Source organism: Ictalurus furcatus, chromosome 6 (assembly GCF_023375685.1).
Source record: "Ictalurus furcatus strain D&B chromosome 6, Billie_1.0, whole genome shotgun sequence".
NCBI classification, from domain to species: domain Eukaryota; kingdom Metazoa; phylum Chordata; class Actinopteri; order Siluriformes; family Ictaluridae; genus Ictalurus; species Ictalurus furcatus.
The window spans coordinates 21,671,272-21,691,035 of NC_071260.1; the positions used below are offsets into that span (position 1 = coordinate 21,671,272).

The 19,764-nt window shown below is 41.0% G+C and overlaps 1 protein-coding gene across 2 annotated transcripts in view; it reads right to left on the bottom strand.

Annotated features, from left to right (window-relative positions):
* The window catches only part of LOC128608915 (FERM, ARHGEF and pleckstrin domain-containing protein 1), a 62,051-nt gene extending 42,596 nt beyond the window's left edge, over positions 1 to 19,455 (bottom strand). The window contains exons 1-3 of one of the 2 annotated variants that reach the window (XM_053627101.1): positions 19,203 to 19,455; positions 18,882 to 19,009; positions 11,956 to 12,151 (exon numbers count right to left, since the gene is read on the bottom strand). In XM_053627101.1, the coding sequence (XP_053483076.1) occupies positions 11,956 to 12,126 (171 nt within the window). In that variant the 5' untranslated portion in view covers positions 12,127 to 12,151; positions 18,882 to 19,009; positions 19,203 to 19,455. The remainder of the gene's footprint in view (positions 1 to 11,955; positions 12,152 to 18,881; positions 19,010 to 19,202) is intronic. The other variant, XM_053627102.1, reaches the window with a different exon arrangement.
* Positions 19,456 to 19,764: the final 309 nt, after the last annotated feature.

The following is a 19,764-nucleotide window of genomic DNA, read 5'->3' on the forward strand; positions in this document are numbered from 1 at the left end:
ACTAAAAACTACTTTAATCTAATCTCCAGTTCCTTAAACGATCTTTCCAACAAAATATTCAAAGAATATCCTGAAAGAATAGCACAGACTGTGACTTAAATGTTCACAATTCTTCAGAAAGAAATATTATACAATACAGGGTATTATGGAATGTGTGATTAGTGAGACTCAAGCGGTGGCCCAGAATTCAGACATTACTGGAGTTAAGTAGACGTGAGCCGGTGGATAAGAATAGCATCCCAGTGGGAACTTCCTGTGTAGAGAGGACATCGGTCCTCTGAGTGGCACCCACACACACACACAAAACATCCCATCTGGTCTGTGCAAGACGTCGACAATTAAACTATTCAGTCTCAAGTCCTGCTCATCCAGGACTGGCAGAGCTACAGCATACTGAATGGATATTGTGCACTATATCCACTGGAATATGAATCTCATTACATGGGAAATTCATTCATAAAACCGAAAACTGTCTGGAGAGAATAAATCTACTTCAGAGTAGAGAATGCTGAACGGTGGGAAATAGCTTCAGGCTTACTACAGGCTATTGCTTTTCCCTGATTTCAGACAAAAAAAAAAACAAAAACAGGATCCATCTGTGCAGATTATGCCATTTAACACACTAAGAAGCATGTATGTGTGTGTGCACGTGTGTTTGTTGAGGGTGGGCTTCAGAGATGTTGTTTTTGAACTGTCCCACTTTTCTGCCTCCAACAGGATAAAGGTTAATGTGAAGCGCTACTGGAACAATGGCTGCGTGTGTGTGTGCGTGCATGCACCAAAGTGACCTCTTTTCTCAGTTTTATTGCAACATTATTAATTAGAGTCTAGTTTTATTTGCTGGTTGAGTCGTATGCTGTATATCGGCTGCTTGCAGCTTGATAATGCGCATTATGTGTGTAATAGAGTATTCCCAAGGAACCGTACTGGATTATTGTTTATCTGATAAAGCAGGATATGAGTGTGTGTGTCTGTGTGGGAGTGGGCTTGGGCGGGTTTATTTGTAAGGCAGCTGTTCCACTCAAATGGCAATCACGCTGACCATCACAGGACTTGCAATGCCTCCCTCTCCGCACCCTGCCGTGGCCGACCGCTCGGAGTAAATCGGTGACGAGGAGATTACAGTAAATCATTAACTGTGTTGTCAGAGACACTGCTTCCTGTATCGTGTTTGACAATGTAGTTCACCTCCAAATGTGAAAATATTTAGTTCTTTTTAGAGGGGGGAGGGGCACTTCATATCTCTGTATATACAGCATTTCCTGATCCTCTGATTATGGTATAATATGAGCTAAATGTTTTCTTCTCAAAAGACACAGCTATAGAAGCAGCATACTCTATAAGTAATCGAACAATGACATATTTAGTATAGAAATTGCTGCCTTATTTTGCTTATTGAAAAACAAAAACAAAACCCCACCAGAAATCTGTGACACACAGATGATATCATGCATATGCCTGTTGGTCTGCCAAGCCTGTAATGCAGCCATTTGCAGTTCCTACTCATTTGGGGAACTTTTAGCCTTCCATCTAATCGTCGTTAAATGGTGGGGGCAATTAGACACGGTGTAGACAAAACCGGACAACCGAAATTTGTGCTGCTGCTGAGCAGAACCACAAGGAATGAACAGAGTCTGTGCTGCTGTGGTACAGGTGTTGGAAAAACACTCCAAAAACCTGTAGAATTGCTCTGAAAATGATTTATATCTAAATGCAGAACAGCAAACAAATCTACACTACATTCTGCCATCACTGTGTATTCAGCTGATAACTTCCTAAGTATATTGATAACTAAGTATCTAAATCTTCGGTCTGCATGTGGACAAAGACAGCAATTGCAATTGGATAGGTCCAATACTCCATACCCAACCCCCGATCCTGTTCAGTCCAACATGTGACAAAACACAAATCAGTTCAGTGTTAAAGGCAATTTCAGGAACTAAACAGTAGGATCATGGCCAGATGCTAGAACATTACTGAAAGTTTGAGTGGCGGTTGGAAAGAGGAAGGTATAGGTCAGAATGTACAGCTGCTAGATCAATCTAGACATGAGCTACTTTTTACTGAAGGTCACACAGCACTACGGCTGAAACGGTTACCGGTTTCACGATAAACCACAATAAAATTCCCTGATGGTTAGTAATACCGTGTGACGTTTAATCATCATTCAAACCGTGCGCGATTATCGTGATTTGTAAAACTCACGGGAAATGCTGTCCACACACACCTAGGGTCTGACAGTGGCGCAACATGAAACGTTGTTTTCTGAGAGTGAAAACAGACACTACAATTAAAAACCGAATGCGTCTGCTCAATTTGGCATCTTCTGAATGAGTCAGAGTCGCAGCACAGATCAGCAGGTGTCAGATTTCATTTGGCACGAAATGAAAGTGAGGCAAGCAAGACATTGGTGGACGATTTGGTTTGGCATAAACGAGTTTGTCATTGTACTGTTTTGTCGTGTTTTTCATTATGAATAATAATGAACCCCCCATTAAAGCAATTGACGCCTCTGAACTGCGGCTAATTCGAAAGTGAAATGCACACGGCCACATGGGAATAAAGCATAAGCGATTTAAAAGCGAGAGGGGAAAGACAAGCATAAAACTGGCTTGATGTTGGACGTTCGATATTTGCAAATTAAGGGACCATCTCTAGTGTTACATACAACATTGGTATACATGTTTCTAACTCCAGTAGCATTTGAAGAGAACTACTTACAGTCACAAAACCTCTTGGAAGGTTGGAAATTCTCCCGAGTGCCGTCACTGCCTTTTGCCATGTTCTCTAACTGAACTAAATGATTTTTATTAACATAAAAATGTAAAACTACAGTGGGGGCTTTGCCAAAGTGGGCAAGTGATGACGGCCGAACCCCATGAAACACTGGGAACACCGACTATCGCAGCAAGCCTAGTGACAACCATCCATCAGTTTATAGTCAAATATAAAACCGGTTTAAATGATCTCAGTGTGTGTATCAGTACTTTTTGTACATATTGATCTATGTATATTTGTATATACTGATAACCGGGATAGTTCTGGTCACTGTTACATCTCTACACAGCACGAGTCAACATACCACAGTGACGCAAAAAGGGTTTGCATGAGCGCGGTCAGAAACAACGCTCACTAAAAGTCAGAAAATTATGGGTTCTGGAAATCCTGCCTATAAATCATAGTATAATCATTAATACTTATACACTTTCTACACCGGGCGGCTGTAGCTCAGGTAGAGCGGGTTGTCCACTAATCGTAGGGTAGGCATTTCGATCCCTGGCCCAGATGATTCCACATGCTGAATTGTCCTTGGGCAAGACACTGAACCCCAAGTTACTCACAATGGCAAGCTAGAGCCTTGAATGGCAGCTCTGCTACCATTGGTGTGTGAGTATGTGAATGGGTGAATGAGAACCAGTGTAAAGTGCTTTGTAGAACTGCTAATCTTAAAAAAGCACCATAAGTGCAGACCCTTTACCATTTACCTTCCAAGAGATGAGCTTTATATGACAAAGTGAAACAGTGGCATTAAAGCAATAGCTTAAAAACTTAAAATGAACAAAATCGAGCCTTTGACCTCTGCAAACTAAATGAATGAAATTAAATCAGAATTATCAAGTGCCAAAACCATGGCAATATGGGTGTGCTTAAAAGTTATATGGGGGAGTTAAAAGCAATTAAAATAGTGACAATGATTATGTTTGTGGAGTATTCATTACATGTTGAGAGACCATAATCACCCTTAATTAATAACTCAAATTGGCCATATTACTAGAATTGCGACTATCAGATACTCACCTTTATATCAAACTGCTGCTGAATTCTAAAGTCTGATTGGTCAGAAGTTGTTGATTCATTTTCTATAACAGCAGCTCTGACAATAGTTCTGAACGCAAGGCCAATCGCAGGTTTATAATAAAGCACTTGCTCTGATAGGTTTTTGCTTCCAAAGTAACAACTAATTCACTGGGACTTTACAAACACCCCACATAAACCTGCACCTAATAGCAAAAAGATTTTAAAAACATGCTGTTTAACATAAAATGTTATATATGTGTGTGTGTATATATATATATATATATATATAGACGCTTACACATCTCTTTCTCACACACAAGAAACAGCTGTCTGAATCCCCATTCCCTCTCTACCAGTCATTCTTTCTTTCCCTCCCTCTCCACTTTGGCAGCGCTTTGTAACAGAGGTAAAGCTGCTTCTTTACTGCCACAGGAGAATGTTCAGGCCAGACAACGCTGTGCTTTGCGGTTTCTCTGCAACATGACGAGCTGCACATTTTGTCCTATTAAAACCGGGAAAGAAAAGGAGAGAGAAACGGCTGATCATAGCTGTTATAGCAAGAACTCTTGTTTCACAGATGTTCCACAACATTAAATGGAACTAAAAACTCATTAAAATGTACGACATGACGTTCTTCCATCCATCCATCCATCCATCCATCTTCTTCCGCTTACTCCTTTTCAGGGTCACGGGGAAACCTGGAGCCTATCCCAGGGAGCATCGGGCACAAGGCAGGGTACACCCTGGACAGGGTGCCAATCCATCGCAGGGCACACAAACACATACACATTCACACACCCATTCATACTGTCGTTCTTTATAAATTTTAAAAAATCATAATCGATGGACAATTGTTGTGGCATAAGAGGAATGACAGCTTCGATACATGTCGTAGTTGATTATTTTCCTAAAACAGCATGTTATGACAAAAAATCTAATTAAACAAGTCAACTGTCAACATTTTCCATACCGCTTATCTTACACAGGGCCTACAATGCATGTCTTCGGACTGGGGGAGGAAACCAGAGTACCCGGAGGAAACCCCCGAAGCACAGGGAGAACATACAAACTGCACACACACAGGGCAAAGGTGAGATTCGAACCCCAAACCCTGGAGGTGCGAGGCTAACCTCTACTCGACTGTGTTTCACTCATAATTTAATTAAAAGATACTCAGCTGCAGAATACGAATCACAGTCAGGGCTCCTTTGTTGGACATAATCTCATTATACCTAAATAATAGCATTTAAAACAGCCATGCTATGTAATACTTTTGGTATAATAACATACCAGATCACCACAACATCAGTTTTAATTTTCATGAGCATGTGTAACTGAAGTGTTCAGTTACACATATTTCAATCTGACGATTTCAGAGTGATCAAAACTCAGGATGAAAACTGAAATCTCAGCACTGCCAAACTATCCGTGATGGGCGTTTGAGCTCTGCAACATTCACTGCATGCCTAAATACTACCAATAAATAACCTGCTTAGGTGCAACACCACCAACCGAATTCCTAAACAGCTGACTCCACACACACTCCAGCCCCAGGGCACAAAGCACAACACCGAACTGTTTTTTTTTTGGACGGGAAATACCCAGTCGCAATTATCTTTTCTGCAACATCTGTGCAGCTCCATGTGAAAGAAAACCACAGAGAATCAAACAGACAGACACACAGGTAGACAGGGGAGGATGTCAGTGCTCACATTCCACTACTAAACATGTTCACTACTGATTTAACATGGACAGAGGAGACTAATGCAGTGGAATTAATCTGTTCAGTGGCTTGCAAGCAGAATCTCTTCCCTTCAATAACGGCACGTACCTCAAAACATCGATAAAATTGATTTGAAACCCACCGGAATTTATCAAAAACAGACAGCAAACCAGGATTAGAAATTTAACTGTTAATCACAATAATATCACGATGAGATTGATCAAATACAGCCCTAAAAGAGAGAGAAAGAGAGCGCGAGAACACACACTGGTCATGTGATCATGTTATTTCGTGAAGACCTGCGAGATCTGCACTTCCGATAGACTGATAGTGCCACATTGCAATGACCAACTTACATTATATGTTATAATGGTTAAAGAGCTCTTCATTAGCTTTCAAACAACACCAGAGGCTGAGGGAAACTGTCACTTTAGCCGATATTGGAGCTCTATTTCTGCTACACAGGTCATTAATGTATGTTTCAACCAATCATTTTCTAAGGCCCCACTTCAGGCACAATGTTTATTCAAATCACGCTTTTATTTATTTTTACGATTTGCTAATGCTATACTCCATTTTGTTTACAATATGAAACTTCTGATCATAGCAAATTTCTTTATTTTATTTCGTTTTAAACAGACAAAAAAATGCACATTGTTTTGAATTGTTCATGATTCAGAAATAGAAAAAGGAGTCTTTTCAGTCATAATTCTTCGTCATTCAAATTGCGCTCAAAATATTCTGAGAATTGAATCAAATCAAAATTTTGAAGCCAGTATCATGAATCAGTATCATCATTACACCCCTAAGCATAGCTCTTAGAGCAAACTGTAGTGCAATATAAACGATGTGGAATGCACTAGTCTCATGCTGACAAGATAACCAAAACTATTACTATAAATAGGCAACTTCAGCAAAATACCCTAATAACAGACCTGATAATAGATCACAGACCTGTATAGTGCATATTAGCAGATGTCTGTATATATTATAACTCAACCGGTTGTGACAATTCCCTCACACTCTATCTAACTTTTGTCTTCATTTTACACTGAATCAATTTCCCAACTGGGATTAATACGTGTTAAACTTAGCATAGGTCGACATTTCACTAATCTATAAGAGAAGCTTGCTTATTTCCTATAATTATGTATCTCACAGCCACTAGACCCTTTTCAAACTTCCGAGTTCTATACGACAGAAATCATTACAATTGGGAAAACATGACTGCAGCGGCATGACTTATGCATGAGGGGGTTGATCACTGTTTTCACGTATTCTATAAACATTTAACATGTTGGTACTCATATGCAGTGAAAGAGATTACACTAACAAATCAGAATAGCAAGTGTCACAGGTTATGTGCAGACTTAAAGACTAAACTGATTATAGGGTGGGGCTTTTTTTGTTTTGTTTTTTAATAAAACGGATCAGTTCAGTTCTACAATCACACATACCTGTGACTGCATCACAATAATTATTCTATATTAATGTGGCAGGTTTAAAACCAATAAAACTATTACACTTAAGCTATTGTTCTGTCTATAGAGGAATGCACTAATCTTTGCGCTTTATGTTGCTGATTGTTAACAGCTACATTGTGTGGTGAAAGAATTGTTCATAGTGAATATTATTAATAGTAATTGAAATGATTTATTGAACACTGGATTTTTTCGTATTGTTTTGTCGCTGTTTTATAAAAACACTAGGTTACTTGAGGATGTGTTACAGTGATTGTATCAGGTTTTGATTTTATTTGCTTCACATTTTGACTAAAAACAATCACTGTAAGGCCTACCCTCAAGTAGCTTATTGCTTTAGTTTATATCTACATACAGCATGTGTAAATTGCCATCGCTTCTAAATCAACAGTTTGTGCATTCTAAACTTTCATATGCAACATACATGTATATGATTTTCAGACATAACATAACTAATCACACACAAAACTGAATCCTTCACCACTCCTGCACATAGTACAAGCCTACCACACCTACACACAGTCTACTGTAATGTTGCAGCTTTGACTCCAAAGTGGTAATGAGATTAAAATGATGGTAGGCGGACATGCTCATTCACATACTCTGCCACTTCTATCAGTTCCCTTTATGACGACGACTTTTACATAGAACCTACAAGCATGAAAAGGGTTTATCAGGCAATTAAGATTGCCTTAAGATGACATTAAGATGACAATTAAGCCTTGTTTATACTTTCGCCCTGGCTCCACACCGCGAGCCTCCGCTGACTGCGTGCACCTCCCCAAACAGACGAGACGTTTATACTTGACGCGCTCGCCATTGTAATATTCTTTGAAACGAAAGGGGGCGACTCGGGGTAATCGTCCTATACACCAACAGGAAGTAACTGAGAGAAGAAGTAGAAGGCGCAACAACCACAGCAACGCTTACAAACATGGCGTCTCGCATGGAGTTGCTGAATGCTGAGGAGGAATTGTGTTTGTTGTTGATGTTTGTTTTCAATACACTTCACTAAAACCCACAATATAAAAAAAAAGAGCAAAAAATCATAAAACCCGATAAACCTTGAGATTATCACTCGTCACATTACAGCAAAATATATAAATGAGAACATGTATAAAACTAAACTGAACCTCAATTTCGTTCTAATTTAATTCATTTCATTTTTCTTAAACATGGACCTTTACTTTCATTAAATAAGACTTATTATTTATTGTAGGTTCATTTGTAAACGTTAGCAATTACTGTAGACATAAGCAAAAAGTGGGTGCTCCCTGCAAATGTCATTTCTCACATTTACAAAATCAGATGATTATGTTCATCCATCAAAGAAAATGTCTATGTATAGAGACAGTTATTACAGAATAATCACTCTGTATGGCTGCCCATCAACGTAAACGTCTCCATTTATAAAGACAACAGAACGAGGTTTAATCACTGTCCGACAGTCAGTCGGTATATATTTGTGAAGATACTGATGAATGAAAACATGGTACCCCCCCCCCCCAAAAAAAAACAAAAAACTTTCACCTTTGGCTTTATTCTTTCAGCAGTATGTACAAAGCAAATAAAAAAAAAATCACTATTTAAAAAAACAAAACAAATAAAATAAAAAAAAACATGGATGGATGGATCATAGAGATGCCTGTACAATCGTATCTGTTCAGCAAGAGTCACTTCATCTTCGGATGCAGAGCTGCGCAGAAAGTTACAAAAAATTTGGCGTGTGCACCGCCACGCGAAACAAGGTCTAGTGCATTCAACGTGCCTGACCGCACACTCCACGATGACGTCATTTTTTTTCCACGCACTCCCTCGCCCTACTGCGGATGAGTCAAGTATAAACAAGACTTTAGTCATGAACATGAAGTAACTATAACCTTAATAAGTATTCCAGATATGTTAAAATAACAGCATTAATGGGATAGTTCACCCAAAAATGAAAATTCTGTCATCAATTACTCAATCTCATATCATTCTAAACCCAAAAGAAAGACTTTGGAACACAAATGAAGACATTTTTAATGAAACCTGTCCTGTAACCAAAACTTTCAAGCACCAAAAAGTTTATAATGGTGTCGTAAAAGTACCCCATGTGCCTCCAGTGGTCTAATCCCAGTTTTATGACTAGATACGAATGCTCCGCGTGCGCAAAAAAAACCTACCTAAAATTAAGTCTTTATTCACAAAATATCTTCACTTCCGCATCGATCTCAGATGCGTGTTCACGAGAGAACAATGTGTCAAAATCTGCAGACACCTTTGTTACAAAGCTTGCTCTATGTGACTTCCGCTCTCGTGAGAACGTCCAGCGGGACCCCGAAGCGCTGCACTGTTTACAGCAGAGGAAGTGATGCTTCAAGAGGGAAAAGGGAAAGCATTCGTAGATCACTTCATAAAATGGGGATTAAACCATGTGTGGAGTCACATGGATTACTTTTACACTGCCTTTAGGAACTTTCTGGAGCTTGAAATTTTTGGTTACAGGACTGGAAATGGAGGGACAGAAATCTCCAAGGTTTCATTAAAATGTCTTCATTCGTGTTCTGAAAGTCTAACGGGTTTGGAACGACACGAAGGTCATCATGAACTGAGGATAGAATTTTCATTTTTGGGGGAACTATAACTTTGAAAAATGTCATAAGTAGCCATATAGACTGAATGGAGCTCTGAAGCAAGCGCCAAGTCAGCAGAGAACAGAAATCAGAACAGAAATGTTCATCGTAAATGCTGACTACAAACTATAATGTAGAACATTTGGCAATACTAAATGTTTTAGGGCTCTCCTGTTTACTCGTTATAATACACAACTTGGGCATGAAGTCAGGATATTTGCTAACAAAAAGGAGCTGTTCCTGCAGCACAACTACCTTCTTACTTCTTTGGCCAAGTTCCTCTCTCTGAACTAAAGAGGAAGAGGACTCTCTCTCAGAGGAGAGGAACAGTATGGGATGTTCCGTGTGAAGCATAGCTTCTGTAACTAGTAGCTACAGAAGTGTATCTGTACAGTATTAATGGGAATGATGAAAAGCACGAGTGTGCAGACTGGACATCAGGCTGCGTGTTATGAACAGAGTTTTACTCAATGCAACTCAGGATCCAGCCAAAGAAGGGAAGAAAAAAAAAAAAACCACCATCACAAGGCTTTTTCTTTACTCCTCAGCTCCTCTCTCTCTCTCACACACACACACACGAAAAAGGGCTGCCTGAATTCCCATTCCCTCTCTACCTCTCTAATGCCCTGCTCATTCTCTCTTTCACTCCCTCTCCAACTCAACAGTGGTTTGAGAAAACTGCAATATTGCAGGTTCCAACTAAAATAAACATATGATTTCAGACTCCACCCGGTGTGATGATCCTGCTTCAGATTTAGCAGCGACGTGCAATACAAACTCAAACCAGGGAAGTAGAGCAAAACCCCAAAAGAGTACTCACTTCATTAAAGCTCTAAAATCAGGATCACGATCAGATATAGAGCAGAAAGACCTCACGCAAACCACACGCACAAAAAAACCCCCTCTGAACATGTGTGAAGTGCCTTTGTTCTTGCCCCATAAGAAAATACACACAGTAGCTGATTTGAACCTCATGGCAAATTCAAACTTTAGCCAGCTCCGGTAATTTCACACACGGCAAAACAAAACCACATCTTTCCACCAGACCATACAGACAGCTGCAACTATTTGACCGTAACTTCACTAACAAAACTGTCTCATAATTGCACAATTCGACAAGCACATGGACCCACGGAAAACAAATAATTAGGGTCAATCAGTCTGAAACAGTATCGGTTACCACTAGCTTAAGAAGCCATGATTGTAAATGCTTTGCTACATGTGTTGACTCAGAGGGAGGATCCTTATCCCTCTGGCTCATTCATGCAACAGGGAATTTTTTTTTTTTTTTTAAATAGCAAAAAAATCATGTTACCATGCCAACAGCAAACTGCAGTCAGTCCTTTCCATCATGCTCCGCTCATCCAGCCAGCACACACACACACACACACACACACACACACTCCATTACCAACATCTGTTTTTATTCATCAGTTATCATAAATGAACACGGTCTTGTCAAATAATGCTTTTCAAACATGATTACATTCATTTTTTTTTTGCATCATACTGACCATAATGCATAGCGTTACAAACGAGTCAGTCTCATCCACCCATCAACCTACACAGGGTCACCTGGAGCCTATCCCAGGGGACTCGGGGCACAAGACAGGGGACACCATGGACAGGGTGCCAACCCATCGCAGGGCACTATCGCACACACATTCACACACTACAGACAACTTGGAAGTGCCAAACAGCTACAGCGTGCATCTTTGGACATGGGGATGAAATCGGAGAACCCGGAAAATGCAAACCCCACGCACACAGGGTGGAGGCGGGACTCGACCCCCAACCCTGGAGGTGCAAGTCAAACCTGCTTAACCACGGAGCCACCGTGCCCCCAAATGAGTCGGTTTAAAGAGCAATATTAATCAATCGCAATGGTTTAATAAAACGATGTCCAACTTGTGTAAAGAGGCTATTCATGTTATAAGCTATTAATTTCATAAGCAAGATTTCTCAAACTACTTAAACTGTTAAATCATTCCAGTTTTAAATAATGTATTCTTAAGAGCCTCATTATAAAATTCTCATTAGAAAATTCATAAAAACTCACAAAAGTATGTGTAATGTACTAATCCTAGCAGTCATAAAAACGGTACAAATAAAAAGCCTTGCCCATTCCCCGAACTTAACACTTTTATACGAGTCACGTTAACTGTAATGAATTTCGACAAAGCAGTACTTATAGTAGTACTACCCCCCCCACTTATTTTCAATAACCGATGAAACAAAAATATACTCAGACACTGAGACATAATCCAGTCCACTAAACCTCAGACCCTTCACTTTACAAATTATACAGCAGTAGATAAAACATGAAAGAGCCACTCACAGAGACATCGAATATCTCCTCGGAGTCGTCCAGCATGCGCACCCTGATGGCTATCTGCCGGCCGCCAGGCATGGCTGGTGGCTTTTGGCCCGATTCCAGCGTGCTGATGCCCAGTGACTCCGGGGCTCCCAACCTCTGCCCCGCCGAGGACGTTGGCTCCTGCTCCACCATCGTCTTCCTCACTCCCTCCACTGACCTAGAACATGAACACAGCACGCACATAGCATGTTAGAACGCACTACCATAAGCCTTCTGCTCTGCAGTTAAATCAGAGCGTGTGAACGCGACATGAATGGAAGCTTGTCTTGTAACAATCGACCCGAGGTGAGTTTATAGAAGAGCTGTGCAATGAATTAGATACTAACTGAAACCTAAATTCTGTATGTAGAACTGGTTAGTAAAAGGCTGGAAATGAATTCAGCTGTGCACCCACTTTATCACAATAAGTATTTCTAGTTTAGAAACGCGCTGTGCACGATATATTGTTTGTCAGACGTTTGGTATATGGCTAAAGGCCACAATATGCGGATGAGCTCTTTTACAATCCACAGAAATGTCCATCGCGCTCACAAACCTACCTTACACTGCATATCCATGTAATGTGAGCATTCTAATGGATCATCTGTCAAATGAATACAACACTTTACAGCACTGGTTTCGACTGTCATACATACATCATATATAACAATGTTTCGTTGTACAGTAAATCATACTGCAAGTGTAGTATGCAACCTGATGAGTGATGAATTAAAGGACTAACTGGTGGCTGTAGGGGGCATTTTGCAGGCATGCTTTGGGTCCACTTGTCCTCTTAGAAGAAAGCATCACATCAGATCAATGAAAAGTTATTCTGACTGATCAACTTTATCATATGAGGAAACAGTTCCATCCTCATGGGAGTGTTCTCATCCAGGATAGTGGTGGCTTGGTGGTTAAGGCTCTGGGTTGCTGGTCGGAGGGTCGGGGGTTCAAGACCCAGCACTGCCAAGCTGCCACTGTTGGGCCCTTGAGCAAGTCCCTTAACCCTCTCTGCTCCAGGGGCACTGTATCATGGCTGACCCTGCGCTCTGACCCCAGTTTTCTGACATTCTGAGGTATGCGAAGAAAAGAATTTCACTGTGCATATGTATATGTGATCAATAAAGACTATCATTAGGATGACCCCGACCACATCCACACGGCCTGAGGACACAGTGACTGCTTGATAAACATGAAAATGGGGGGAACGATATTTTATGGCTTTCACCGTCGACAGATCTCAACCCAACTGGGAGATTTTTGGTTAGGCAGCGCTCTCCACCACCACCACCACCATCATAAAAACAACAATTCCGGGAATATCTTTTTTAAGATCGCTGTCCATCCCTCCAGTACAGTTCCAGACTTGTAAAAACTGTGAGAAAGGATTCCTGAAGTCATTCTGGTGGCTCGTAGAGGCCTGACACAAACACTCTAAACCAGAGGTTCTCAACCTTTTGTAACTAAAGCCCCCACAAGCCTCACCTATCATGTGGCACGCCAAGCCCCAGCCACCCCCCCAGCAAAAAGAAAATACAGAGGGACAGAGAACACGGGTTTTTTCCATTTATGCACATTCTATCTGAAAAGCAATAAAATACACAGAGTACCAAAATGATGCCCTGTGTGTTTTTTTCTTGAAAACAATTTGCGCCCTCCTTCCCATCTCACCTGGTTGAGAACCACTGCCCTAAACATTTTATATCAGTTTTTTTTCTTTAATTTGGCACCTGTCTGCATCTTCTACAGCGCTAGTAAAATAATCATGCTAATGAACCGATGATATTGTGTGCACTAGGTGTCCACTGACCCACGTCACATGCTCTGGCAGTTAAAATGATTTCCAATGCCGTTAAGAAATTTAACACAAGCTCTTTTAATGCTTTCCATTGGTTAAATATATGTAAAAACCCAATGACAGACATAAAGGATGACCAATAGCATTGATTTATGATTTTTTTTTTTTAAATGATTCAGTGACGACATGCTGAAACCATGATTTTTTTTTCTTTCACATTTGAAGCAATAATAAACTATGAAAGTAAATGCGTGCGTGCGATCATAATGCTTAAATTAACAGATGATTAGTTTTGCCCTGACGTACACTCACCATGCATCAGTATAAAATGACCAATTCACATGGCTAACAAAAAGTATCTATTTGATTAGCTCAATCCTGCAGCGCTCCATAATGCACAATTCAAGCACATAATCAGTTTAGCTCACACAGAACCTGTGAACGTTAGGACCCAGTGGAGACCGAGGATAATGGAGAATAAAGTGTTCCCTTTCTGAATAATGTATCCCTAAAGAGACAGCCATTAAATAAGCCAGCGTCTTCTGTGTGCGCTCAAATAACTACTAACAAACAGAGTTGCATATATAAGATACACACAAGGTCACTGACACTAGTCTGGCCTTTCTCTCTATAGGTCTCAAATACTTTCATGCGGCACTTTTCATGAGTTCTCCAAGAGAAAAGCCTCACCTTTGTTCCATTTGTGCTGAAATTCAATACCCTTAATAACATGACCTCAAGCCTGGGTTTCCAGAAAGGTAAGTCTTTGTGTGTGTGTATGTGCATGTGAACACACATGATGCAAGAAAAGAGTTTAGTACCAATGTTAACCCCTAGGCTTTCTCTCTGAGAGACTCTCTAAGCTGTTGGACTGAATGTAAGGGCTGTCCTCAACAAGCCTCTCCTCTTTCCCTCTGATTCAGAGGTCTGTTCCACTCTGTTTATCACACATTCCTGACCAGCGATGTCACCACAAGGCTGCTGGGGGGGGGGACAGTGAGCGATAGACACAGAGAGAGAGAGAGAGAGAGAGAGAGAGAGAGAGAGAGAGAGAGAGAGAGAGACTAATCTGGAGTCTGTGTATTTTAACTAACTGTACTTTGTTCAAATAAAACACAAATTTTCCTATATTGATTCATCATCACCGACATGCCGTGGAATAATATGATACCTCCCTAGCTGAGCAGTTTCTCACTTTATCATCTCAATGTGTCACATGCCTCTAAATCTACATCTCATTCATGAGAACAGAGCATTTATCTAGTTGCAAATGCAAATCACCATTTATTCAACATCCGCCATAGGGTCCTGTCAACGTGCGCTACCAGTGGACAATATCTAGCTGTCTCATTATTCGAAATCAGGACAAAGTGCATTTGAGATGAGTTTACATACGAGCCACTACTGACTGGCCTGAGAGCGCAAGGACGATGGCGTGTCTCGTAACGGACTGTACAATTCTAGCCCTGCGCTCTCCTAATCTGCAAAGCACATCTAGAAAAATGGGTTTTATTAAGATTTGTAAACCATCAAGCAATCACGCGAGTCAGAAATGTTAGTGCTGCCTCCGAGTGAATAATTTAATTAGTGGCCCACTGCATTACACATTCACAGCATTTCTTTGGTAAAGGCCCATTAAGCCTCATGAATATTCAGCGTTCCATTATGAATATTCAGTCTCTCCATGCTGAATGGTAAATGAACAACCGAAACAGATTAGAACAAGAATTAATGATCACCTCCACCTGGCCAGTTTCACCCAAACAGGCAGACGCCTGAGTGCTCACAAATATCCATGCACAGTAAGCATTTATCCCTAAACATTAACAGAGGTAATAAAAGGTGACGTTCACATCCACTCTGAAAAACATAATCTTCCGCCCAAGACGATGACCCGGGACACTGAACGGACAGTGAATGGAGTCATAAACAGTTACAACAAAATAAAATTTTACAGTAATTTTCTACACTGTTCTGTTTTAGTTTTGGACAAAATATGGCCTGCAGTGTTTAGTAGTAATGCATGGATGCCACTTTTTCCATTTTCAATACAATACAGAGTTCTGAATATCAATCATTACTCAATACTAATCAAATACGGACATCCTCATGGCAACTGAAGCGACTCTCTGTTGCCAAATTATGCGATGCTGGCATGCAGTAAAACAACTTGTATGCTTTGTTCACATGCATGATCTGTTGTTTGGCAGTCATTCACGACACAATAATATATTGGTGGCTCGAATCAGAAAATATATTCATGCCAATCAGATGTTTCAGGCCAGTATTGGCCCCGATACTGACAGTCAGCATCATATCAGCAAAGCCTTAGTATTTAGTACTTAGTTTAGGATTGATTGTGCATCTCATTTCCCAAATCTAACAACTCTTAAAGGGATATTTCACCAAAAATTTCAATTGTGGCATCAATTACTCACCCTCATGTCGTTCCAAACCCATAAGACTTTCGTTCATCTTCGGAAGACAAATGAAGACATTTGTAGTGAAACCTGGGAGATTTCTGCTCCTCTATTAACAGTCCAGTAACCAAAACTTTCAAGCTCCAAAAAGTTCATAAAGGCATCGTAAAAGTAATCCATGACTCCAGTGGTTTAATCCCAATTTTATGAAGTGATACGAATGCTTTGTGTGCACAAAATAAACCTAAACTTAAGTCTTTATACACAAAATATCTTCACTTCCACACACATGTTGTGTTGAGGTGAGGTAAGAGCGGACAAAAATAAAGCAAAATCTGCAGACATCGTTGTTACAAAGGTTGTTCTATGTGACTAGAGATGTAACGGTATGAAAATTTCATATCACGCTTATCGTGACCAAAACCATCCCGGTTATCAGTGTTATCAAGGTATTGTTAAAATGTGCTGAAAATGTATAAAAAGTACTGATACACACTGAAATCATTTAAACAGGTTATATATTTGACTATAAAGTGATGGACGGTTGTCACTAGGCTTGCTGAGATCATTTAGGTCAGTTAGAGAACATGGCGGAAGGCAGTGACGACGCTCAGGAGATCTATCAAGAGGACCAAATCCGAAGTGTAGTCATATTTTGGATTTTATAAAAATGCTGAGGGAAACTTTATAGAAGATGGTAACCGTGTCCGCAGAGCTCGCCAGAAGAAAGTTACTGTGAAAGGGGACTTTGGCGCTTCGTTGGTGCTTTTCCCTCTTGCTTTTAAATCGCTTATGAATGCCCATACGGCTGTGCGTATTTTACTTACGCATTCGAATTAGCGGCAATTCGGATGCAGCAATTGCTTTAATGGTGGGTTCATTATTATTCATAATGAAAAACACAACAACAACAAAACAGTACAATGACAAACTCGCTTATACTAAACCGAATCTTCCGCAATCTTCCCGTCGGTCGGCTCGCCTTCACTCGGCCCGTCGGTCGGCTCACGAGTTTTACAAATCACGATAATCGCGCACGGTTTGAATGATAATTAAACATGACCCGGTAATACTAACCGTCGAGGAATTTTATCGTGAAACCGCTAACCATTTCATCCCTATATGACACTCAGTTTGTGTACAGCTTCCCTCTTCCTCTGCTGTAAAAAGTGCAGCGAATCGGGGTCCCGTTGTCTCGCGAGAGCATGTTTTGGTCCACTCTCGCATCAACACAACACACGTGCGTCGGATATCTACGCAGAAGTGAAGATATTTTGAATAAACGGAGGGACAGAAATCTCCTAGTTTTCGTTAAAAATGTCTTCACTCGTGTTCCGAAGATGAACGAAAGTCGTTTGGGTTTGGAACAACATGAGGGTGAGTAATTGATGATGGAATTTTCTTTTTTGGGTGAACTATCCCTTTAACTTCCTACCAGCTTGAAAACTGTGAAAACTATAGAGTCTGAGTTTTGTGGGTGTTTGTGTTAAAGTCTCTTCTACCCACAAATCCGTATAGTAAAACGCAACAGTTCTCTGTGGCTACTGATTTCAATACATTAGAATAGTAGTTTCCTGCCACCGTTACAGATTTGCAAGTGGAAACGAAGATTCCTACAAAACCAACGATTAAAGCATGAGTGGTTTCTAACGGCCGGAAAAGCTGTGACCCTTTTGCTGTCCCAGCTGGCTTTGAAGTTGTTTACAGAGAAAATTCCACATGAGACAGCAAGGGTGTGTGTGTGTGTGTGTGTGTGTTTATATCATGGTGGGGACTAAATGCCCCCACAAGGATATGAATATCGGATAGTTTTGACCTGGTGGGGACATTTGGGCTGGTCCCCATGAGGAAAACTGCTTTTTACACAAAAACTAAATTCCTAAAAAGTATTTTAAAAGATTTAAAGAGCCAAAAGGTTTCCTTTTGGTTACTGAGTTAAAGCTTAAGTGAAAGTAAAGCTTAGATATTATTAATGATTATTTCAACGGAAGGACAGTAAGACAAACGTGTGTGTGTGTGTGTGTGTATTGAAGATTGCACTAGAACAGTAGCTCTTCTGTTCAGGCCCTACACATCCAGCCTGACTTAAACCCTCTCCTTCATCCTCTCCCTCTGGACACGATCACCAGAACCCCATCACCCACTCCAGCAATAAACCAGGTTTGGGTGTGGCACATCTAGCTTTAGATCTGACCTACATGTCCCAGTTTTCACTTCTTACCAACTCGTTATTTCTGTTGAGGGAAACAGAAACCTCCCCTCACACCACGTCTATCACATGGACATGCCTACATGCAGATATCATTAACACTGAAGTGTATTAATTCTTGTCAATAACATGTACTACATTAATGATGAGCAATTAACGTTTAGAAGTGAGAGGGGGGTTAGGATGACAGCTGACAGGTCCAGAGGGCCAAAGATCAGATTAACAGCAGAGACTACTGAGAAACCTGGCAGGAATTTCTCTGGAGCTAGTGGAAAACATGTGGGTTACATTATAACCCGAGTTAAACAAGAGATCTTATTCTACATATTCAGTACCTGTGCTGATTGAATTGATCCTTTGTAGCAATACGTTGCAACACACACACACACACACTAGCAACACTTCGGGTTCATTTTAGCCCCAATGTATCCTGCAGTCATCCTCAGACAAACCCAGTGCCAAATATAAACCCAGGACTTACAGGATATTCGGTTTTAGCGTCGAAAAGTGAGCAGCTTTCCAGCAGCAGCGTCTCTCCACACATCCGACTTCATATGGAAGCTATTGCAGAGCTCAACGGAGACGTGGCTGCCTACTGCTCCTGCCCAACTGAGGAGGGGACAAATGATACACGGACTATCCTTACACATGTCCTCTCAACTCACTTACAGCCATTTCGACTCGCAATACCAAGCGAACTAAACCTCCTCTGCTTGCATGCACCACTAACCTTAATCTCGCTCAAACAAGTTTCACACAACCGCCTGTGCTCAAGACAAGGAAAGACACAGGTATAACTTACCCTGCTTACAAAAGCACAGCGTCCACGTAGGCTTATTTCCACCCCCTGGAAAAGCTCGAAATGGACGTTGTTGGTTTTTTATTTTAACAGAAAAAACGCTCGAACGCTGCCCGAGCAAAACTGAAAGCAGAACCCGGTTTAGATGTTGTAGGTTGCAGAGAGGAGCGTCGTGGCGGTCGCCATGTCTGCCGGCTCCCCCCGGAGGAAGCAGCAGCAGGATTAAGCAGGAGCGCCTCCGCTCACAACAATAAAGAGCCTATAACGGCGGGTGCTGGCATTACAGCCGCCTCACAGAGCAGGGGTTTATACCGCCACCTAGTGGCCACGGAGAGATCATATCCCTCTGTTCACTGCTTAAGCAGAAAGTATGCTTTGCGTTTTACGCGTACGCTAGGAACAGCGTACAGTACGCGTGACGCAGAATTCGTCATCAACAGAGTACGCGCGTACTGTGTGCGCGCCGCCCGATTTTTCTATGCCGGCGTATGCGTACAGTCGTACGTATAGCCTTTCAAAGTATACTACATTTGACATGCACGCGTATTACGACAACTTGTACTAC